Here is a 25140-nt window from a genome sequence, read left to right as displayed (position 1 = left end):
CAGCTGCAGAGTGTCTGCCTGCAGATGTGTCTGCCAAGAGAAGTGATTGAAACTTGGTTTCTTGAGATATTTTAATCCTATCTGAACAAAACCACATAAAAACGTGCTCTGGTATTGTCTGCATGGGCCAAGGAGCACATTGTTCCTCACAGTTGTGTTTACACGGTCTCATTGCTGCAGTGAAACAAGTCTCCTCAAGTCTTCCTTCTCCATGATTCCCCTTCAATTAGCTATATTAATCAAACTCTGTCAGTGGCAGGACTGTGATGTACAGCAGTTGGGACAATAATGTTACTCTTGATTAAAAAGTTGAGAATATTTTGGTGCATCCAGCTTTGTGCAGGTTTGGAAATAGAAGCCTGGCTTTTCACAGAGGTTTTTGCCTTCCGCATCCACAAGCAGCTTCTTCAGATGGTGGAGAGGCGGTAACCCTACCACCCCTCCCTCTTCCCCGCTGCCCCTTCTCCACGCGTGACCACAGCTGTTGTCTGACGCAGGAGTGCAGCCCATGGTGCAGGAGGGACTGTGGGAGGTGAGCTCAGGAGGAGGCAGCAAGGCACGGCAGCCTCCTCCCTGAGCTGTATAGGCAAGATAAGGCAGCTGAATAATCGCTGGCACTACTCTCTTGGTGCTGTATCCCCAAAGGCAGAGGCACAGCTAGCTCTAGCCCAGAGCAGCCTGAAACCTCGTGGTTTGGCAGCGAGGTGAGGGCTGTGGTACAGATGCCGGGTGCTGGGGCTTACGAGCCGGCCGTGTGGTGGGCACTGTGTGGTGGTAGCGCGGGGATGGTGGTGGTGAGGAACTCGGCCTGCAGTGGGACTTCATCCATGCCTGACAGCAGACATCAGGGACGGAAACTAAAATCAAAAGCAGCTCTGAATGCTTGGGCTGTGTGGAGGCTCAGTATGCTTTCACGTCAACTCTGGAAATTTTTGCTTTCTTGAAGCACTTTTAGCACCGCCTATTTATAACTTAGTTATTTAAGTAACACTAATATCTGTTTAAAATCACCGCCGTTAGTGGAAATGACAGATTTGCTGTGAAACATGCAGAAGCAGGGTATGTCGTTCAAGCAAGTCACGCCAACAGTTTCTATTGAGCTAAAGCAGTTCTTCCCTCAGGTTTCATTTTATACGGAAAGATGATTTTGTTACTTTTCTACATACTAGAACTGAAGGGTAAACTGTGTTTTGCTGTAATAACTAAGAGACTCATCTGTAGTGGTAGCTGAAGGTGTTAGTTCCTGTTGGTAGGCAGCAAAGAGAGCAATTCCAGAAGGTATATTAAATTACACAGAGAACTTTCCCTCTGTTGATGAGATGAACTGGAAACGGGTAAAAATCAGTGGCTGAAGGAAAAAGATTAACTAATGGTAGTAGACCTGGAGGATAAGCAAAACGAGTAAATGAATCCTACACAAGCAGGGGCATTTGACTGCTGAGCCGTGAAGGACAGATTACATTCTCATTTTTCAGATGGTTAACTCTCCATATTGCTTCATCTTGGTTTGGACTCAGATGATATACACTGTCTCTGTGTTGAAGTTGGTTTACTGTTTGTCAGCGTATCAAACCACATGTTTGTTCTCTGCCTTTAATTAGTACTTCTGGTTAATGCCTGAGTAAAATGTTCCCGCTGTGCTCACTGCCACTTGATGGTGTGCATTCTTCCTGAACACCTGCTGTCAAACCTATCATGTCTTTTCTTGTCAACTTGCACAATGCTTCAGGTCTTGAGCAAGACTGACATGATGGAAGGTTTGTATGGCCTGATTTTTAGAAATCTTTGTTGAAGGTGAAGTCTTTGCATAGGGACTGATAATAGGAGATAGTCGACTGCAACATTTTGTAGGAGCTGGTTTCCAATAATATCTAATAAAATTCTGTTTCTGAATGCAGTTTTTGAAGTAGTGGATATACTGTAGGTTAAAGAAGCAAACTGCTCCACCCTTGGAGGAATTGTAGATGTTGTGTAACAACAGAGAGTAATCTGCACAAATCTTGGGTGAAGTACAAGGGTGGTGACCAGCAAACAAGTCATCAAAGAGGGGAACTTGTTAGAGATGTTGGCATGTGCTGACAGTGGTGACAGATGTTGGCACAGAAGGAAGAAGGTGGGGAGGAGGAAGAGTGTGGGGAAAGGGGGCTCTTGGCAAGAAAAAAGCTTAACTCAGGAGCCTGTAGTTACAAGACTCCAGCCTTGTGACACAGCAAATAAGTGTGTCACTTGAAACAGGAATTTGAGGTTGCCTCCTGAAGCAGCTCATGCCAGATGGAGGGGGAACAATAAAATTTAGCTCTCCACTTGACTGTGGGTTTTAGGTCCTTGATAGTGAAATTCTGATATGTCTTTGTCCCTCAGCACTTTCTAATTTTGGTAATTAATCCCATGGTTGCAAAAAGCCTCCAGTAGTTTCTCTAGCAAACAGGATGGATGAGCTTCCAGTACTTGAAACTTTCAGAGATCCTAAAATACCAAGCGCTTCTGGTCTGTTGCACTGGGAGCATGACCTGCTGTGGCACAGAGTAAGAATGAAAATTACAGGCACTGAGGTGAACCTCAAAAGCGTAGAAGCAGCACCTTTATGGGAGCTGACTTCACTCCTGCAAGAGGTAAATGTGATGACACAAGAAGGCCCTTTTATCGCTGTTAACAAATTCAATTCCTCAGCCTGTTTTTTACCTGAATCCTTTCCACACTTGCAACACATCTGTCCTGGCATGTGGGCAAAAACTCTGAAAGGACCTCACAGTTACTGCTTGCACAGGCTACAGGAAGAATATGACCGACTAAAATGCTTTAGATATGTTTGAATACTGTAATGATGAAAGTAAAAAAATTTGCATTAGCATATTAGATTATAAGATATAAAGTATCTCTCATATTTGGGAGTCTGTGTAAGTAGGGACCACAACCAGGGTTCATAAATAGCGATTGTTCATTTAAGTTGGAAGGATTTAGTAGTTACAAAGGAAACAGATTGTTCTGTTATTTCCAGTCTTCTCATTTTCATCTGTGGTCTAATCCCAGTGGACTCCAAAGGCAGGATTAAACTTTTAGTTGCATTTTTTAGGTTCTGCATTAAAATAAATGTATTTACTTGAAAGGAAATGTCTTAAATTTAGTATAAAAATCTGTTCCTACTTGTGGAGATTGATTGCAGCAGAGAACATGCAGTAACATTGATTCTCCAGATGAACTTCGTTACCTGCTGAACCTGCTTGCTTTCTCTCACACACCTCAGTATGCCGTTTACTGTGCAGTTTGTTTTGCTTTGCAAATTATATTTTGCTAATGAAAATGCTGTCAGTTTGCCACTTCTTTTTCACATTATATTTATTTTTTCTCATGTCAGACTACCCTCTTGCACCTTTTATGTATGATGTTCTGTTATAAGATCTGATTAAGAATGATTTTGATGAGTTAGGCATGGCTGTAGAACTATGTCAGCAGGAAAGCTATTTTTTTCTGTCCCACAGAAAACTCATCAGCTGGGTGTGCTTCTGTCAGTGTTTTAATTCTGCATTGATTGACAAAGTAGTTCTTGAAATCACCAAGTTTCCTTTGCAAAAGGATGAACTAAAAGGACTAACTAAAGATGAATGCTTTAAAAAAAAAAAAAAAAAAAGGAGGAGGAAAATTAGCAAAGCCCTAAGGTTAATTATAGTCCATTCTTAACAGGAACCGCAAATATTTTCTTGGCTTTACTTATTGAAGTTTTCTTTCCTGAAATAATTATCTTCATAACTGCACACAAAATACACTTTTTTGAACTAGCTATCTTTTCCAATGATATATTTTGAAATAATACTCTATTTTGATTGCCAAAGAATTTAAGCATTTCTTGTGGAAATGGAAACAGTTTCTTCTTAATTAAAATGTGGTTTTGCTATTGGTGATATTATGTATTACATGACAATTATCCTACTTTCCTAGTGCTGCCCTGAAGAGCATTATATCTGTGTACCACTAGTAACCTTTCAGTGACTGTGCACTTAGACCCCTTTTGTAACTGTTGTGGTAACAACAAAAAAATTACATAAACTTGCAAAAGAATTGCTTAATGGTATGAAGTATTCTGGTTTCTACCAAAACCCAATTACTTAATTTTGTGCCCTTCCTGGCCTACATAAATTATGCAACCCTCACATCTCAACATCTGTGAATTATGTAGCTCTGCACACACATCAATTAATTTTGGCCCCATCAACTTCCCACCTTCTGTGTGCTCCTAGCCTCAAATCAGTTTTGCATCTCCCAGCCGCGAGCAGTTAATTTTGTACTCCCGGCAGCTCATATCTGCCTGAACCTGCAGCCCAGCTTCAACTCTTCACCCTCCCCCACCTGCCTCTCCTCCTGCACAGCCAAGCCACTACCGCCTTCTGCCAAATTCCTTTTTCTCCATCTTAGCAGCAAGGATCAGTCCCAGGTGGCTTCACCTCCTCCCTGGCCAGTGGGTCAGTGCCGGATCCCCACGTGTCGCACGGGCAGTGGGGCTGAGTCCGGAGGTGACCTGGATGTCCTTATCGCTCTCCTTGCTATTTCAAAAGTGCAGATTGCAAGACTGAAGCTCCATCTTCTGGAACAGCCTGTGAAAGTCATGGCGCACTTGGAGCAACCATCTCCAAAACCCTTCCGGTGGGGATGCCTGCATCATGCAACACCCCACTGAGAAGAGAAATAGCTTCTGGTTCTGCAAAGAAAGCGATGCTGAGGAAAAATGTAGTGCCAACAAAACACCTCAAACTCAGCTCTGGTGCTAGCAGCATAAGTAAGCATGACCTGAGCCTTGGGGTTAAAGCTGACACTGCTGCTGCAGGTGTCCACACCAAATGCCACAGCAGGCTTCTCTAAGCAACCCAGAAAAACTCATTTTTCTCCAGAGGAAACTTCAGTATGCAAAAACGTCAAGAGGAATATCTTGTTCCCTTAGTGCCGACCTCTACGTGCAGCTCAGTTCTGAGTCCTGAATTATTTTGGCCAGAAAGGAAAAGTATCTCCATGAGAAGTATGCAGACAACAAAAGCCTGAGAGGGCAATGTGTGTCCTGCAAATGAGAATGGCCTCAACATGCCATTGCTCTCTGATTAATTCCAGACCAGTGGGCAGTAGAGCAGCTCTGCAGCCCACCTACAGCCTCTTACTGGGGATTCGCCCTACAGTAATGCGGGATGGGTCAAGGCAGGCCCCTTCCTCACTCTCTCCCTCTTCTTTTAGTTCCTCAGGAGAGTAGAGGGGAGGGGGCCGGTGGCTTGCCAAAGGGACAAGGGTGGTGATGGCAGAGCGAGGAGCAGATGGACTGTGCCCAGGGTCTCCCAGGGTCACCACATTTTCCATCTGGATGGACTGGTGGAGACCAGCTCTCAGTTCAGTCTCCTTTTCTCTCCAGGGGCTGGAGGGAATTTGACTCTTTTCTCAAGTGAAGTTACAGAATATTTTCTCTTCTCTCCTTTTTGTCTATGTCTATTTAAGCAGCAAGCGCTGCAGAGACTGACTTGTGCTTTTTTTGTACAGTTCCCAGCACATCTGGCTGTCTTGGATAGGGTCCCTAGGCCTGATTGTAGCAAAAAAGTAATGATAGCATGTTTAAAACTTGGGCCTCCAACTATGACTATATATAAAATGCAAAGCATTTGGGACAGACTGGAGGAAATACAATTTTTAGTAACTGAGTAAAAAAAAATTATATTCATTCTTGCATCCGCAGTTGTGCTCTTCAAGCGTGGGTGCTCCGTTGTGTTAGAAGACTGTGTCTCCGAACTGAAAGCCGATGCAACACAGGGGAGCGCTTGCTCCCAGCTGATTGGCATCAAGCATTTTTCCTGTCCCACTTGCACAACAGCCACAGTCATTCATCAGTGTGAAGCTAAGCTGGCTCTAGAAATCGTTCTAATTATCTAGGCGTCCTGATTAAACCTGCCTTGATTTAAAAGAGGCACACCACTGTACTCATGTGAACATTTCTTGTTTCTTCTAAATAACAGAATTAGCTATGGGCATTTCCTTAAGAGCATGCAGAATGCAATTGCAGTATAATTCCTCTCTCTCCAAGCCTAGTCTTGAAGCATGCAAATTTTTCTTTCAAGTGTGTTGGCAAAAAATGGCAATATCCTCATACACACGTGATTTAGACGCTGAATTACACACTGGCTGAGTTATCATCAGTGAGTTGAGTTCTTCCATGAATATATCAAGAGTGCTGTGGAAAGTACCATGGTCTGCTGAGGAAATATCGGTGGAGGGCTTGCTTCTTGCTCTCTTTCACAGGGATCCAGCATTGACTACTGCCAGGGACAGGGTACCGGGCTGGATACAGAGATTTAGTCTTCCCAATACAACCTTGCTCTATCCTTACACAGCTCGATGTAACACACTGCAGGACCATGCACTTTCTGCTGAGCTTTTTCATGTTCTGTTTTAAAAATAACAAGACATCTCTTAACATTCAGGATACATTTTTCCACTCTGAAGCACCACAACAGTCTTTTTAAAGAAACACTAGGAAGGGTGTTAACTTGATCAATGCTGTGCAGGAAGGAAAGCTCTTTCCTACTATTTTTTCAGCACGACTTTCACTGACATGATCAGGCTGGGAAAAGACTTATTGGCTGACAGCCCAGGACAGCCATGCAATATCTCTAGTCATCTGGAACTCAAACTACTCTGCCCAAGGGAGAACCATAACATAAAAAACAATCTAGGTTACATGCTGAATCTTACAAACATTTTTCAGCTTTTAAAAAATAATTTAAATACTCTTTATGTGCATTTGCTATGTACAGGTTTTGGTTTCTTTTTTTTCAAATGTCAAGTAAGAAAGGCTGGGAGGTTTTCTTTTTTACTGTAGATGAATTTCAAAAATCTTGAAGATTTTTATAAATATAGGGAAATGAGCTTCCTCTCTTCTCATAAATTTAAGAGCTTGGCTTCTGCTATGTATCAGATATAATTGTTTTATATATAGATAATGTTTACCTTTTGACCCTGTCCAAAAAGCACAGAGTCACAGAAATGGTGGTTGGAGAGCTTGGCATGCAGAGGCCCTGCAGTCCCCCTCCCACACAACACAGGACTCTCACCAGCACCAGACTGGGGAGGGCTTGACTTCATCTGGCTGAGCTGCAAAACTGCTAAGGATGAGTTTCCACAGCCTCCCAGATGACCTGCCCCAAGACTGCTCTTCTCTTTAGAGATTTTTTTCCTCCCATCTAGTCTGAACCCTCCATGCTGCCCTTTGTGGCCATTGTCCCCTCTTACATTGTCTGTCACTGCTGCCCAGAGTTTGTTCTGTTGCCCTTCCACCTCCCTGGTGTATATATAATGACTAACCCTGGGAAACTGCAGCTCAAGGGCCAAGATATGTGTATGAAACTGCGAAGTTGGGACCTTAGCTTATAACTGTATTCATCTTTTGACTTTTCTTTTGTCTTGTGGCACAAGATAAAGAAAAAACAGTTTTTCCAAGAGTTTAAAGCTGATGCTAAAAGGTATTAACTATAGTGCTTTTGCAAGTCTGTGGTTTTTTCTCTCCCTTTTTGAAGCTAAGCATCACTGGCCTCTGTCTATTGTTACCTTATTTTGCATAAAAAACTGTCAGAGCAATCTGCTCTTCTGTAAGCATGTGGAGCTCTAATAATTTGGGATAAAGCAACATGAATCCAGAATGTAAGCTTCACTTCAAAATTCTTCTTTTCTCCACTTGTTGTCTTGACTGAAGATCTGAACTTGGGTTGTGTCCGTTGCCACCTGTCCTTCTGCCAAGTCTTAACATTCCTGCACACCTTGCAACAAGCCTAAAATTATTATTTTAGGAAAATGACTATGGTTCCTTTATGATTCCTTTTTTCCATAAACTGGTATTTCGCAGGCTGAGTAGCCTTACTGTCTTTTCAGCAACTGATCTGTTCTAACATAGGAGAACAACCCCTCTTGCACATAGCTTGATTGTTCTTGTGCAGCTTTTGCTGAAACTGGTGGTTATTTGATGGCATTGTTTTTAATTGAATTGTGGTTTTTACTTTCTTGATGTGATGTGACATGTGCTGTAACTTTTTATGTGATGCTTTCATTGCAGGCCTTGCTGAGACCGGGACGAATAGACAGAATTATCTATGTGCCATTGCCAGATGCAGCCACTCGTGGGGAGATCTTCAAACTTCATTTTCAGTCCATGCCAGTCAGTGACGAAGTCTGCTTAGCAGAGCTCATTCAGCACACACAGAAGTACTCAGGAGCAGAGGTAAAACTTTATGAATGGTAATGGCCATGGAGTCGGTGCGCAAAATTGTGTTTGAAAATTAAAATCAAGTATTGTCCAGATATCATCCCTTGAGTCTTCTCAAAGTGGTGGTGCGAATTATGAAAGGGAATGTTTGAGAGATTTCTGTGTTCCTGCTCAGAAAACACAATACAATCTGGGGCTTTCTTCCTTCAAGATCTGCATGAGAGGATTGTTGCCAGGTGAAGAGCCTCTTCCCGGGTGAGCCTTAGTATGATCACGGGTGGCCTCATTAAGGATGTGCTGGCAGGAGGAGGTGGGAACAAGTGCCCCCAGACTGCCCAGACACTTCGCCTGGGCCTCTGCATGTCCCCAGGGGTCCTTTGCATTTAGGGTTCTGACTGAGCCTCAGATGGAGGGAGGAGAGACAGAAGTATGAGACAGTGTAGGGGAACTACAAGGGAGTCACTGGTCACTCTGAAGCTGGTATTTTCCTATTCCATATAATCAAGATCTCACAGCAGCACTTATAGCTCGTTGCTATTAGTTAGTCAGCTTCTGACAGTGGATGTCAGACAATTATTTCCTGTCCTGGGTAGAAGGAGAAACTTTCTCAGATGCTGCTGCCTGGCAGTTGTAATAACCATTGGTACGTTAGCGATCACCACTCTGCTCCCTGAACATTATTCATGTCTTGTGAAAGGATATTTCATTCTTTCCTCATTTTGATTAATTGAAAGTAATTATATCACTTCAAAAATTCAAAGAATGTTATTAAGGTTGCCAATTTGAGCTCTTAAAAGGTATGAAATACCAGAATTAAAATTTCCATCTTACTGTAGCCAGTCCTGGTGTATGCATTATCGCACCATCTTTAATGACGTAATCACCTTCTACTTTTTTCCATAGCGGAGTGGAAAATGTGATGTGCTTGCCTCAACTCCCCCATCTCTCTGTGTGCTGTTTATAAGGGCAGGGAAATAAGCTAAGCTTTTCTCTTGGCCCAAAAGAGAGGGTGACTTGTGGAGTATTTGTGATCTATACATTGTGATATGAGGAATACCATGATATGAGGAACTACAATGATGAAGGCCCTTCTCAACTGACTGGTCATTGGATATGCTCCCAGGCAAGACTTCTGTTCATTTAGCTGTCACTTGAACGCTGGTATGTTGTGAAGTGCTGCGCTGCCTACAAGTAAACTCTGTCTGGTGAGGGCACTGCTGTGAGTGCTGCAAGTCCAAGGGATGGGGTCAGACCTTGCCATACGCAGCAGCAGTGTCTGGGCTAGCCTCCAGGCTCGTTCTGGGAAGCTGTGTCACAGCAGACACCAAAGTCAAGCCCGCAAGAGCTTTCTTCCTCTGTGGCACAGGACAAACTGTGCTCTGGGAACGAATGAATGAAAGCTGCGTAGTGAGCAAAGCTGCTTTGTGCAGCACATCTTTTTGCTGCAGAATGTGGGATCTCATAATGAAAAAAAACAATAATAAAAAGGACTGCAGGCTTAAATTGGTCTGGAAAACTGTTGAGGCTCTACTGCCTCCACACTTTGGAGTAGTGACTTGGATGCGTACTATGTTTTTACCCGAATGCCAGTGATACGACTTTTGCTGCCCTGGGAAAATGTATCTGCCTCTGGCAGAGTTACAAGCCTCTAAAAACATAAATATAAACATACCCTCTGTTGTGTATGGAAATCGTCTTCTTACCAGGCAACAACTGTAATGCTTGTATTTCAGAAATCCCAAGCATATGGGGATTTCCTTTGGATCTGGATCAGCTGAGGCTCTAGTGGTGAATTCCTGTGCCTAGTTGATAATGAGTCACGAATGTCTTGGTGCTGTCTTTGTACAGATCCAAAAATAAGTTAATGGGTCATTGAGTGCAGCTACAGAGTAGTTGCAGGGGAAAAAAAAGCCTGCCTGTTTCTAATACGCATTTCTCATGAGTTTTGTTCTTTTGCATCATTCAGAGAATTATAATAACTGGGATGTAAAGAGTAAATACAGAAAAAGCCTCAGTCAGTGTTCCTTGGAAGAATATATAAAAAGTCTTGACAGTTGGCACACACAGTTGCCCGTTTCATTAAAGCCTTTTCTTCCTAGTGTCTCCAGCTTCCCAGCTTTACAAATAGTTTCCGCTGTTGAATGGCAAGTTCCCATTCCACTGTTCTACCCTTTGTTTAGAAAAATAAATGGAAAATGCTTGGTTTTGTGACTAGAAGCTGCTGTATGAATAGGGTGTTGCGTGTAAAGATGCGTTGAATCATCCTGACATGAGCTGAATAAACAGCAAGGAAAGTGGATAGTTGAGCATGCATCTGGCTTCCAACTTGGCCTTTTTTCAGATCAGATATTTGTATCTTTTTGACTGTCATCACTTATGACCAGTTATCTTTATTCACCTGCTGGAAGTATGTTCCTCTTAATGAGTACCTTTAAAGATATATCAAGATAGTAAAATAGGGTGATTACTTCCCACTGTTTCATGTGAGAGAAGATGGAAGATAATTTATGAGGGTGAATTACAATTTCCTTCTCTCATGTGTAAGAGAAGTTTAATGTAAAAAAAATGCTTTAGAGGAGCAATTTCTGTACAGTAGCTTTTATTATGCTAATAGTATAGGTCAAACAAAGCCTCAGCTTTCTAGAAATGTTGGGTTTGAGTTCGATCTTTATTTCCAGGCCCTACTGAAGTAGTGCTCTGCAGCAGTGCTTGAGGCTCCTCTTCAGGGATATTTCAGTATCTATAAATCAGGAAAGTAAGAAATTGTTTTTAGAAGTTTCCGAATAGCAAGGTTTGGCCTCGGAGCTGATGTTGGCACCACCGATCATTCCCTCCTTCCTCTAAGGCAACTTCTTCGGCTGCATCTCTGCCCTGGAGGCATCTGCCTTTTCTCAGGACCTCCTCAACCTCTTTTTAGCTGAGCGGGTGTGACTGAGCTATGTGCAGCGTAGGTCTGGTTGCTGCAAGGGCAGCTCTACAGTAACCATGTGCTTCATTTTCCCTTGCATGCAGGCCAGCAGGTTTCACTGGTGTGGTAGAGGAGCAGTCAGAAGTGCTCTTGTCTTTGCTCCCAGCTTTTTCTTCTAGGAAATTTCTACTGGAGTCCGTGCCTGGGCAGCTGATCCCTGGCATGGTTCAGCAGGAGGCTGTGCTATGCTATGCTGCATCGCTGGCCTCACCAGCACCTGCAGATGCTGTAGCATTAGCAAGGAGCACTAGTAGTCACAGAGAAGTCTCTAGTCTTTGAAAGTAATAAAAATGGTTAAAACAACAAGCATTATGCTGCATCTAAACTTTTGTAAAGGTTTATTCTAGTGTTCCTGCATTTTATTTTGGGCAAAATTGCAGGAGCTCAATTTATTTTTTTTTTAAACAGGTGATTTTTTTTTTTTTTAAATAGTTTTATGTAATTGGGATGTCTTCACTTGCAGACTGTTCAGTTTGATCATAGCTTTTTCTTAGAGCATTTTCACTGTTATAAGTCATGCTGAGAAGTTTTATCTGTTTGATTTCTCACTGTGCTTTCTATAAAGTGTGATTAATTAAAGATTCAACCACAGAAGTATTTAAAAGCCATGTTTTAAAGTGCAAGCAGTGTGAGTTCTTCGGGGCTCATTTGGTTGCTTTCATGATAACTTCTACAGCCAACTTGCTTTAGGAGAGATGGGCCTTCCACAGACTCAAGTGCTCTACTTTTTTAATTTGGGGTTCAGATTAGGTTTTTCATAATTATTGGCTGCTCTCTGTTGTAATAGAAAACACCAATAGTCTCAGTGCACTTTCTAGTGCAAGTAAGAACAAAACCATGTGGACTGGATCTGATAGGAAATTGTTTGTCCTGTGATTTTTAAATCATACATTGTTTGAAACGGAAAAGAAGAAAGGTTGTAGCTGGAACATGTCTTGGCCTAGAGGAAGGACACCAACCTTTATAAATGCAAAGACTGATGTCTGTTAGAACTATGTGAGGAAAAAAAAGATTGTACCATTTGTCTTTACAAATTAAGTGGAAGGGGTGTGTCTGTCTTCAAATCTCTGGAGTTTGCTCTGCAAAAAGGGAAGAGCAAGAGATGATGCTAGAGTTTCACCATTATAGAAATATTTTGTTCCAGAAAATAGGTGATAAAAAGGAAAACCCAGTAGAGTGAGGAACCTTCTTTTATTGTCTGAGCCACAGTCAGATTATGTTTTTGTGACGGCTTAGAAGGCAGTAGCAGAGAGGGAGGTTTTAGGCAGAAACTGAAATCAAGTGTTGAGGTCTATTGAGTTTGAAGTAATAAAAAATTAAATATTCTGGATATGTTGACAGTATTCTGAAGACAAGTATGCTTATAAAAGTAAGCTAACGGCACTGACTGCTTTTACATTGGTGAAAAGCAGGTCATGGTGAAAGCGAAGGCTGGCATTGTTTCTATAGTATTATCAGTTTCCATGCTTACAGGACACAATAGTAAAGCGGGAATCTGGGAACCTGTAAATCTTTCACTGGTTCTTAGTTGGCGTAGAGTAGTTAATGTAAAAAATATCTTTCTCACTTTGCAATAACTCTTAATAGCAACACAGAGAATGAAGGGGGAAAAAAGCAGGCCAGTGAAGGTTTGCTCTGGCTCAAATGAGAGCATATTTGATGCCAAAAAGTATCTCTGCAGCAGCACACTAGCTCAAATCATCTAAAGCCTTTGACTCTTAAAATATGTATTCCAAAACATGCATGTTCTTGTTTACCAGATATTGACATATTTAAACTTTAAACTTTAATAAAAAAACATGTTGAAAAACCAGAACCTCCCCAAATTCCTCTTCTTATACAGGAAGGTACCAATTACTAAAGAGGTGAGGATGCGTTCCATTGTAGGTATACAGGAGGGTAAACCGTCTTTTAAGAGATGTGGAAAAAATCTGTCTCCTTAGTAGAGAGCATTTACAGTAAACATGAGAGAGGACTTAGATGCAGGGGGGGAAATGGGACACCTGACAAATTACGATGTGTTATCTTCTTTACATCTAGTTTTCCATGAAGGAAAAGATCTTCCAAGCTTAAGGGAAAGGCTTTCTGCTTAACATTTTTAAAGGGCAACAGATCCAATCCTGTATAGTAGCCTTAAAATAGTCACAGGCTTTTGGGAGTGAAGGCATCAAAAAAATAAAAAAAAGAAGAGTGAAGTTTCTTTAAGGGTAAAAAAAACAGTAGACCCTTCAAATCATGTCCTGGCTAAAGCTAATCATTTTAACTTTTAAATACAAACATGTTTCTTCCTTTTATGCTTGGTTTTGCTAGCTGCAGAGCATGTTCAATTCCCACTGAATTCAACAGATGTTGAAGGTGCTCAATACATCATGCCTTGGGACTGGACGCTCAGATTTTGAACTTCTAAGATACCACAAAACAATACGTATGTGGCACGAAATGTGTGATTTGAAAATACACCTTGGTAGTTAAAACATCTGTGGCTGACTCTGGCCTGACTCTGCTGGATGGCTTTTTATTCTGGAGTTCTGCTTAGTTCCACACCAGGATATGGTATTACAATGAAATGCAATTTGCAAAGTGAGGAACAGTGTCAGATTGAATCACAGCAAGATTAAGGCCTCAGATGAACCTCTGAAGTTTCTCTTGGAATGATACATAGGATCTGTTAATTTATAGCACTCATTGAAAAGTGAACATTTTTGTGTGGGTGGGTGAGGAAAAGAGATTCAGCCTTCATCCAATATGGGTAACATGGGATCACCACCTTCCTACACACATTTATCAGTGCTGAGGATGTGTTTGGCACAGGTGGCTGGAAGGTGAGGAAATACCTGGCATTCGGAGTGTTTTCCAAATGTCAATGTTTGGGATAAACGAGATGAATCACCGGAAAGGAAATAACTAACTACACAGGACTTCCCATGGGATTTTGCTTACTGCTGGTCTTGCAAGAGCCTTGTACGTGCAGAATGTGCTTGGGCAGATTGGGAACGAGGGGAGCGCAGCGCCTGGATAATCGCTAATTGGCATGGCGATGCTGAACCGCAAGAGTTTGTGGCATTACTCTGCCTCTCCCTCTACTCTCCTTTTTAGTCACTTTAGAAAGGTCTGTTTCCCCTCGCACATTTTTCAGAGTGGGCTGATTTTCATCGTGTCTCAGCAGAGACCCAGAAAAGTGTACTGCATGCATCCACCCTACGAGTATATAAAGCATGGTGGGCATTTAGCATGTTTATGCAAAATGTAACATTTAGTATACAGGAGAGTAGTTGCACTGAAATTTATGCATGGCTAGCTCATCTGAGAAAGAACATTTTATCCTTCAGCGAGATAATGATTCGCTAATAGTTTAATCAAGCAGAGGAGATTTAATGCATCTGGCTGAAGGGACATTAGAGTTACTGAAAAGGTCAGATCCATTAACAGCTCAGGAGGATACGGTCAAAACTGCTTCCTAAGTAACTCAAAGAACAGTGATCCTCACAGGAACTTGGGGAAAATGCCAGAGGGAATTCGAATGAGCCCCCAGGAGAGCACCAAATGGTACTAAGGTATGAAATTTAGCCTGCTTCTCAAATCTGAGATTTTCTTCAGAGAACTGAACATTTGGATTCCTTAAATGCTGAAACAGTTAGGGGAGCAGGAACCTTACAGCTAACGTCAGTATGGTTTTTTTCTTACTTTATGTGTCTTCATTAACTATTTTAATGACATCGTCCAGCCAGGTTCTGTAAATGAGCACTGGTGTTTGCTTTTGTCCTCCCCGTGCCTTTGAAGGGCTGTTTCTCGTAGCGTGCCTGTTTGGAGGTGTAGCAGGAGCACCACTTGTGTCAGGGGTAAGCAGTCCACTGCCGCCGGGGCTGCTCACTTCTGATGAGCTGTCATAAAACAGCTGTAGTTTCCCCCAACCAGCCGAGGCCATTTTGCCAGTAGTGCTGACTATGCCATTTGCCTGCCTCCCCCGCCCTCGCCTTCTCTTTTCCAGCTACCTCGCATGTGGCAGAGTTACCAGGAGCTTGCTGAGGGTGGCAGAGGAGAGTGTGTTGCCAGCTCAGCAGGGGACTGTTGAGCTGTCACCGAAACACGGGCTTATAAAAGAGGGACCCAGACTGATACTCTGTCAGCCAGCTTCACTTGCCCTCTTGCCTGTGGCTTTGCTGCGTTATTGTCCTGTTTTTTTGGCTGTAATTCCCAGCAATGGAAAAACATGTTGCTCTTTAAAAGCAGATGGGAATTCATTCCTGAAGGAAAAAATATGTCTCTTCAGGCTACTGCTATTGTTTTCTTTTAGTTTTATTTTTTGCCTGTGAGTTATTTCTAGCAACTTTTAATTTAATTCATTCTTCTCTCTCTTTTTTTTTTTTTAATCAGCGGGGATTATTCTTCAATGTCTTAAAGCACATGATTTCAGTATGCCAGTGATGGCAAATGGGGGTATATAATGTTCGGAGAAAAAACAGCGTTTGCAATTATCAGGAAGGAATTGAAAGTACTGGTTTATTTTTCTGCCTTTTGAAGTATTTTCATTTATGTAATAGAAATGTTCCTATCAGTTCAGAGTGGTAAAATTTGCTTTTATGTTAAAAAAAAGGAAAAGAAAAAAAAATTAAGCACTTCTTCCTCACACTGACCTCTTTTTCTGATTTAAACCTGTAGTAGTGGCACTTGATCTTATAGATTATGATGTGCAGCAGAGTAGGCGGTTAAAAGTGAGCTTGCTGCATTGAGTTTAACTCAACTCTGGTCCTAAAGTGTAACACGAGGCATGCAAGTTAAAGTCACCAAAATGTCATTGCACTTCATAGAGAATTAATTCCTGATCCCTGACTCTTATACATGAACCTCATATACTGAATATGTCTTAGTGCATTAGCAAAAAATATGTCTGGAAGTTTTTTGTTTCACTTACTGCGAGACCGCTGATTTTCATCCCCTTTTTTCATAAAGGGGGGGGAGTTTGTCATTGCTGTTTGGCATGCCCTTAAGATTAGCGTGTGTCTGACTAGCTTAAGTGCCTGTTAGGATTACTTTCAATAGTATACAATATCTGACTGTTAAACCTCAGCGTTCAATTTACCTTTCTCTACGTGTGTATACATTTTCCTCTTGGGTATGCAGAGGATTTCAAGGAGGTTTCCCATGGAAGTAGCACTGAGGCATAATCTCGGGCACCAGCTTGGCCAGGAGAGCTGCAGAGGGCTCCCCACTTCTGCAGGAAAATTTCCTGTCTGTCTGTGCAGAATCAGTCTTCCAAAAATAAGGGTAGTACTCGGACAATGATATCCAAAATAGTTTTGATTATTATCTTAATTGGCACTAGGACTATTTAAATGTAGTACCTGAAGGCTAACTCAGGATGTTTATACCAGATGCAACCATACAGAGGAACACCTTGTGCTGACCTACTTGTATTTCTGGTACTGTGCCAGTTAAATTGCTGTCAAAGTAGAAGAAATGTTAATGAATGGCAAAGGAATAATAGAGCCCAGGTATAAAAGCTTATTAATCTACCTGGGTATTATTGCTGTGAATGAAGAATGTATATTTTAATGGCAACACTAACTGTTTACACTTCACTGAACTCCAAAGATTGGAGAGGTGTCTGTGTATAAATTAAAAGATTTGAATTTATATTGGTATCTTTGTGTACATACAAAATAGGATGTTTGCCTTTGGCAGTCCATCAGCAAAGTAATTGTTTCTGTTGAGAAAATCTGGAACCTGGTAATGAATAAAAAAATAATATCTAATAAAATCAGTAAGTGTGCCATTAGACTGTGAATATCTTGAACAATAAATGTACTGAATTTCAGGCTTTAGAGTGGTCACTATTAAAGCTACATTTGTATAGAACGTGCATCAACTGTTCTCTTCCATCGCTTCTTCCTAAAATAGAAATAATATTTCATTTGTATAAAGTAGATTCTGCATTTATTTTGGGAGAGATGATCATTACTGACAAAGTATTTGGAGAGGTTTTTCTTTATTTTTTTTTCTCAACATTTTAATGCATTAAGTATTAAAGCATATTTATGATATGCTTTAATACTTGCCATCACTTAAAATGTGTGTGAGCTGCAAGCTTACACACTTGTCATCACATTAAGTTATTTGAGTTTGAAAATGCACTCTTCTGCATTCTTTTCAAAGAGGTTTTGATTATGTATAATTTTACTTTTCTAAGTGAGGGTTTTTTGGATAGAATAGTTGAAATATCTGCTTTTGTTCTGCTTTCTTATTCTCAAACTTTAGCAACAATGTTGTTGGAGCTTTTTGGTGAGATTAAGCTGCTCAGCAGTAATTCTGAAACAGTTTGAGAAGTTGTTAGTAATTAAGATAGTCACCAATGCCGAATGAAGGAACAGTGGAGTTCTCAAGTATTTGCAGCCAAGCCTACACTGTCAAACAGGGACATTTTTATTCTTGCCATGTAACTTCTGTTTTTGCAGCATGCTTGAACACTGGCTCCTCTTGAGAAGGAGAGCTGCAGTCCCATTAAGAAGGCACTTTTAAAGGAAGCTATCTGTAGCTGGCTTTCTGTTTTGTATTTGAATCCTAACAAAGATTTTGTGTTGGCACAAAACTTTGGTCTTAACATTCAAACCATTGCCTGGAGTAGAAGCTGTCAAGTAACATTTCTTAACACTACTGAAAAGCTGATGGGTGCATGCACTGCTGTAGCTCAGATTTTTGTATATCAAAAATTGGAAGTTCTTATTTCCAAGTTATCTTTTACAGTTTCCCTTAAGTACATATGGAAATACATAAAGCTTTAGATTGCCTTTGGCAAAAGGATTAAATGGTTATTGGCAGATGGAAACAGCACAGTAATAACTCTGCAGCGAATTATTAGCTGTGTTAGAAGCAATTCCATGGACCATTTTGCTTTTTAATTAAACTTTTTCAAACTATCACCTAGTTCTCAGTTTAAGCTTGTTTGTTTCCTGTCTTTGAGTAATGAAAACATCAAGGATAGTTGGGTAGAAAAAAACCCTTTCAGGTCTTAGTCTTCTGTAATTTGTCCATGGCATTGTGTATATAGAAGTGAGCTATTGGATCTGGGTTGACCACTTGCAGTGGAAGGAAACAGAGCAAAACCCAAGATGACTGCAATTGCTAATTGGTCTTGACATCCCCATTGTCAGGGGAGCAGAACCGAGAGCATTTTGCCCAGTTTAAAAGAGCTGCTTTAGATTTTGGTTGTTTGATCGTTTATTTTCTTATTTAGAGAAGTGTGTGTGTGGGGAGGTGGTATTTATGATTTCAGAGTAATTGACATCTACAGAGATTGGCTTTGTGGTGTTTGATACTTCATTTCCTAGCAAACAAAGTAAATCTGTGATAAAGCTGGACTATGACCATTATAGTTAACGCTACACAGTGAAACACACCCCTAGAGGGAAAAGAGGGGGAGAGCAGTAATCTGTCTTCTCTTTTGTCTTGTATATTTTGGCCTTAACGTGCTTTTTACTATGATAAACCAACTTTATCTTTTTCCAGAACTGCTCCCAGTGAAATCTCGTGTGATGAGAACTTGATGAAGCAGGGGGTGGGGAATGTACCCAGCTCATACATCAGTATTTGTGAGTCCATGTTAAGAAATCTCTTTCAATCTCTCTTCAGCAGCCACTTTCCCTTGCAAGGCATGTTTTTTTGTCGTTCAGCCGAGAATGAAGGTCAGAAGAGAAGAAGCCAGGATGACAAGTTGTTGGGGATGTTTTCTTATGACAGGTGATGATAGGATCTTGGGTGTTCAGCACTGCCACCAGCAAGCAAAAAAAGAACCCAGCCACATACTGCTTGCATTTCTGGTTTCCTCTGCAAGTCACAGTTGTAGCTGTGTACCTGGAGAGACGTGTTTTGGGGAATTCCCTTGCCAGGGAGGGCATACAGTTTGGCTGTAAGGACATGGGCTCATCACAGACTCTTGTAATCAGACATGTTACAGCTTTATGGGATCTTGCCATTTCTGTGGTCATTTCTGTGTATTTATGTGTTATATAAACCGGGGGGTAGGGGGTAGAAACAAACTGCACTCGTTTGTTAGTGAAACAAAATTTGCAGGCAAGAAAATGTGTTCGGTAATTTAGTATAAACAAGAGAGAACAAAACTTTTCTTGTTTTTGACTTTTCTAGTTTAAGGCCTGAGGACTTCCAAAGAAGAGTTGGCAGTCTTGTTTTAATATTCAAACAGCAAGCACTCATCATAATAAGATGTCAGTTCTCTTCAGAAGTGGAATATAGTCAAAATGTTGAAAGCTGAAAACTTACTCTTTGTTTCTAACATTCGTTGTTACTAAATTTGCAAAAGTAATTGTGAATTCAGTGAATTAAAGTCAAGGAGGAAAAACCTGGGAGATTTTTTTTTAATTTTAAGAGGGTTTTTTGCATATAATTATATCTATATATTAATAAGTGTATATATCTCTCTAAAGACCTTCCCTTTCTTATTTAGAATTTGCTTCAAGCATATATGGAAAATAAGTTCTATAAACTTATCCATCCAGAAGGTATTCTCTTCTTTCCTCTCTTTTTCTTTTGTATACTGTTTTTGCACTCATGAGCTAAGAAAAAAAAAAATTCAAAACTTATTGGTTTATTTATTAAAAAAAATTCTAGATGTTGTCTTCATTAATCCTTATTTATTAATAATGATATTTATGGAAGAACAGGATAATTATTTTTTTTTTTTAAAACATGAAATTCATTTGTCTTCTATCAATGCTTGGAAATTGGAGGAAGAAAGTGAATTTGAGAATTTTGACAGTATCTTACCCTAGGCTAATTGTTTACCTTTATAAAAAGAGCTAGCATGCAGGAGGGAGTGTTATGTTTTGGACTTACTTCCTTGTAACTCATAAATCTTGGCTGTATAAATGTTCAGTCATTAATTAAGGCTTTCAAATTAATCTGTTTCCTGACTGGACTTGGCTGGTTTTGCACAGAGCAGTGCTGTTGCCCAACTTCCCAGTTTAGGAATGCTCTCAAATGTGTGATATGTAAGTATGATGTTTATTGTGGAGAGTTAATGCACGTATGGATGTGGGGGGAGGCATTTCATTGCTAACATACGCAGGAAATGGGGTCCTGGCATCAAAATGATTTTGTGTACTTTAATTATTTCCCTTACTTCAAACAATGGCAAAAAAAGGGATATTTCATATTGATAACTGCCAGTCCAGAGCAGAAGTATTTTCCTTTCATTATTCTAGGATAGTGTCCTGTCTAGTTTACTCAGGATGTTATATAAATACAGCCCAAAAGTGTCTCTCATGTGATGGAAAAAGATTTCAACTTCTATTCGAGACTTTAAAAATTAATTGGTAATGTTATCACTCAGTATTATCATTGCATTCATGTGACCTGCTCATATAGTAACACAGTGCTTATTTACGGTTTTTGTCCTCCTTGTGTTACCCTTTCTTTACAAATGTGTGTGTATCTATCTATCTATCTATCTATCTATCTATCTATATTTGTGTCTTGGTTGCTTATAGAAACTATATAGGAGCATTTACCATGTATTATTTCTGTAATATTTAGGGTTTTCAGAAATTCCTATTTGGGTGATGATATATACAATACACATTGTACTATAAACGTCTGTGTTATCTTTAGCACTTAATTATACACAGGTGTGCCTTCACAGTGTTGAAAGAGAGTCTACTGGCTCTTCCTCTGAAGTGAACATCCCCTAGCTCGTGCAGTGAATTTGCTGTTAAAGGTGAAGCAGGGAAATCTGCAGATGGATCATCCAGCCAGGCATAGTATTTTAAAAACACGTAATTCTGGAGATGTACTACATTTTGTAGCTGTTTCAAACCAAAACTGTTTTCATTATCTGGGTTCCAGTTGACTAGATGTGTATTGCAGCAGTCAAGTTTCATGAATTCTGCATCTGCAGTGGATTTCATGAGTAACTTGTAAGGTTTCTGTTCTGACCTGTCTAATTTGTACATGAAACCTAGAAAAATAAGAATTAATCATGAACATGAACGACAAAGATGTCTTGTTAGCTCTTTAAAGACTTTAGTGTTCAATCTGTGAAATAATATTACGGCTCATGTCATGAAAGTGCAAAAAGATGCCGGTGTGCTAATCGATGTAATCTTTACCAAGGAACTAAAAATACTCTGCAATGTGTGCTTACAAATCTGAAACAACTGTTATCTACCATGAACATGTTTTTCATTACTTTCATGTATGTGTTGCACCAAGGAAGATAATGCTTCTTAATTAATTAGAAATTAGTCTGAGAGAGTTTGAAATCTGAATTTAACTCTTGAGGTAAATTTCATCACCTTTATCACTTCAGCCAAAACCAGACTATTAATCCCTTCTCATTTCTAGCTTAGTCAAAGTTTAGGTTGTTAACCTACAGCATTTCAAAGATCTTCATGTGCATAAAAAGTTCCCTGTAACAAATGGAATTATTTTACGCACTTAAAACCCAATACATGTTTGAGTTTGCTAAATCCAAGGATTATTTCTTTAATTCCTAAAGATTAAAATGTCTTCTAGTTTAATGTATATTATTAATTAGATATCAGAAATAACAAAATATATAAAGTTTTTATTTTTTAATTTTCAAAGTATGATGTATTCTTGCAGCCGTATTCTGTTTCTGTAACTTACGTGCCTGTCATTTCCTAACAGTTCATTTCCATCAAACAAACTGATGCATGAACTACCCAATGCTGTTCTATGTGATTAGATTTTGATATAGCAAAATGATTCCTCTATGACTAAGAAAACCCCTTGCATTTTAATGGGATCGAAGTCATGTTCTCAGTTTCAGCTAATCCCAAGTTAAGCCACTGTAAACATTTCCAGGTCTTTTGGTACTGCTTTTTACAGATTTCTACTATAAGACACAGCTATATGTGTTTGTGAGGAGCAGTGGTCAAATGAATCCCTCTCCTTTTAACTAGTGATTTGAAATTGAGTACAACTCAGTGTGGCCTCAATGCTACCATAGGCATGTTAAAGAACAGCCTGACTTTTAAAAACAAATACACCATACTTATCATGTCTTTTTGAAGCAACAAACTCAAAGTGACTTTTTTGCTTCAGACTCCCCTGGCAAGTGCTCCAACCACATCACCCAAGGGGCAGAAGGCAAAGGTGGGGACTGGGAGAATGAAGAACCACTCACTGTAGGAAAAGGTCAGGTTTGAGACCATCTAAGGAACCTGAAGCTGCACAAGTCCATAGGACCTGATGAGATGGATCTGCAGGTCCTGAGGGAACTGGCAGATGAAGTGGCTAAGCCACTATCCATCATATTTAAGAAATTGAGGCAATCTAGTAAAGTTCCTGCTGACTGATAACGGGGAAACATAACCCATTTTAAAAAATAAAAAGAAGGAAGACTGGGGAACTACAGGCCAGTCGGTCTCACCTCTGTGCCTGGCAAGATCATGGAGCAGATCCTCCTGGAAGCTATGCTAGGGCACATGGAAAATAAGGAGGTGATCAGTGACAGCCAACATGGCTTCACCAAGGGCAAATTGTGCCTGACAGATTTGATGGCCTTCTACAACAGGGTTATAGCATTGGTGGATAAGGGAAGAGCAACTGACATCATCTACCTGGACTTGTGCAAAGCTTCTGATACTGTCCTGCATGACATCCTTGTCTCTAAATAGGATAGGCATGGATTTGATGGATGGACCGGCTGGTGGATAAGGAATTGTCTGGATGGTCACACTCAAAGAGTTGCAGTCAATGGCTTGATGTCCATGTGGAGAGCAGTGATGAGCAATTTTCCTCAGGGATTGGTGTTGGGGCCAGCGCTGTTTAACATTTTGGTTGGCAACATGGACGGTGGGACTGAGTGCGCCCTCAGCAAGTTTGCCAACACCACCAAGCTGTGAGGTGCAGCTGACACACTGGAGGGAAGGGATGTCATCCAGAGGGACCTGGACAGGCTGGAGAGGTGGGCCTGTGAGAACCTCATGAAGATCAACAAGGCCAAGTGCAAGGTCCTGCACAGGGGTCGGGGCAATCCCAAGCACCAGTATAAGCTGGGCCGTGAGTGGACTGAGAGCAGCCCTGCAGTGAAGGATTTGGGGGTATTAGTGGATAGAAAACTGACTGTGAGCCAGCAATGTGCACTCACAGCGCAGAAAGCCAACCTGCATCCAGAGCAGTGTGGCCAGCAGGTCGAGGGAGGGGATTCTCCCCCTCTACTCTGCTCTTGTGAGACCCCACCTGCAGTGCTGTGTCCAGCTCTCAGCCCCTCAACAGAAGGAGGACATGGACCTGCTCGAGTGGGTCCAGAGGAGGCCATGAGGATGATCATGGACTGGAGCACCTCCCCTATGAACACAGGCTGAGAGAGTTGGGGGTGTTCAGCCTGGAGAGGAGAAGGCTCTGGGGGCACCTTATTGCGGCCTCCCAGTACTGAAAGGGGCTACAGGAAAGGTGGGGAGGGACTCTGCATCAGGGGGTGTAGGGATAGGATGAGATGTAATGGTTTTAAACTGAAAGAGGGTAGATTTAGGCTAGATGTAAGAACGAAATTCTTCCCTGTGAGTGTGGTGAGACACTGGCACAGGCTGCCCAGAGCAGCTGTGGCTGCCCCCTCCCTGGCAGTGTTCCAGGCCGGGTTGGACGGGGCTTTGAGCAACTTGGGCTGGGGGAAGGTGTCCCTGCCTGTGGCAGGGGGGGTGGAAATAGATGGTCTTTTAGCCCCTTTCCAACCCAAACCATTCTATGATTTTGTGTTGTATTTGGTAATATATATGTGCCATCTAAGTAACTAAAATCTAAAAAATTATATTTTTGCCTTATTTTCTGCAATATACTAAGTAGGACTGTTTTTGCATTGTGCAGATTCAAAATCAGGAGTTACATTCAAAATATCTGTGGGCCGTTATTACAGATTGTGTCTTTCACAGACCACATGTTATTTTGGTACCTGGCTCCTGTGGGATGTCACCAGTAGGTTGCATCAAACCACTATAGAATGGCTGGTGCTGGTTTCACTGCCATTCTGATACTGTACCATTGAAAGAGGGACTTGGGAAACACAGCAAGGAAGCTTAGAAAGTTGCAAAATACAAAGAAAAAACCTCAAAATAAAAAATTAGTACAGGAGAAGTAGTAGTCGTTCAACCTACTTAAAAAAAAGAAGTTGCTTAAAACTGCTGGCTTGACAAGAGTAAATAACAAGGACAGGTTAACTAACGTAGGTGGTAAGAGCCATGGCCAGTGACAGTTCCCTGCTCTACAGAAGCTGCTCTACTCATCTCACAGTCCTGAGGCTCCTAAGGCTTATCCTAAAGGGCCAGTGCAGAGACCTGTGCAGTATCTTCTTGCAATCATTGCTCATGCTGTGGTTTCTCAAGGTGAACAAAACGATGTTACTGGCGTTAAAATGATAAACTCAGTCCAGTCCTAGCTCAGTCAGGATCTGCACAGAACAGGTTGTTCCCTGCGAGTCGGAACAACACTGATAAGATTTGGCAGGAATAGCAAATATGCATTAATATTTGCATTATGATAACAGAGAGAGTCTACTTCGAGGTTTATATTTGATACTAATAATTCATCATCAGGTTTGAGATGATTCCTGAAAGAAAGTACTCTTTCCTGCAGTGAACCGTCTTTCTTGAAAGTCTCTCATTTTTAAAACAGAGGGCTTTCAGTCACTTTATTTTTACCATTTAAAATCCAGCAGTTTTATTGTACTAATGTTTAGCCTGCCAGGACTTTTTAGCGCCAGATTTTTTTCATTTGAAAATAGTAAGGGGTTTTTGTTGTTTGTTTCTTCTTAATTCATATGCAACATTTAAGGAAAGCTTAATTAACCCCAGCACGAAGGGAGAGGGAGAGGAAACAATGCTCAGCAATTGAGAGTATAATTAGCTACATTTATACAGAAGTGATTGTATTACTTAAATCCCCACACACACCTTTTTTTTTTTTTTTTTTTTTAATT

The 25140-nt window shown here is 40.9% G+C and overlaps 1 protein-coding gene across 1 annotated transcript in view; it reads left to right on the top strand.

Moving 5' to 3' along the window:
• SPATA5 (spermatogenesis associated 5) overlaps nt 1-25140 on the top strand; it is a 202729-nt gene that overhangs the window by 154168 nt on the left and 23421 nt on the right. Inside the window, exon 16 of the mRNA XM_026847883.1 lies at nt 8075-8239. Coding sequence (XP_026703684.1) covers nt 8075-8239 — 165 coding nt within the window. The remainder of the gene's footprint in view (nt 1-8074; nt 8240-25140) is intronic.

Source organism: Athene cunicularia (genome assembly GCF_003259725.1).
Source record: "Athene cunicularia isolate RWA chromosome 4 unlocalized genomic scaffold, athCun1 chr4_part2, whole genome shotgun sequence".
Taxonomy (NCBI): domain Eukaryota; kingdom Metazoa; phylum Chordata; class Aves; order Strigiformes; family Strigidae; genus Athene; species Athene cunicularia.
Note: the sequence above shows the minus strand (reverse complement) of the source record. Positions and strands in the feature narration are given on the sequence as shown.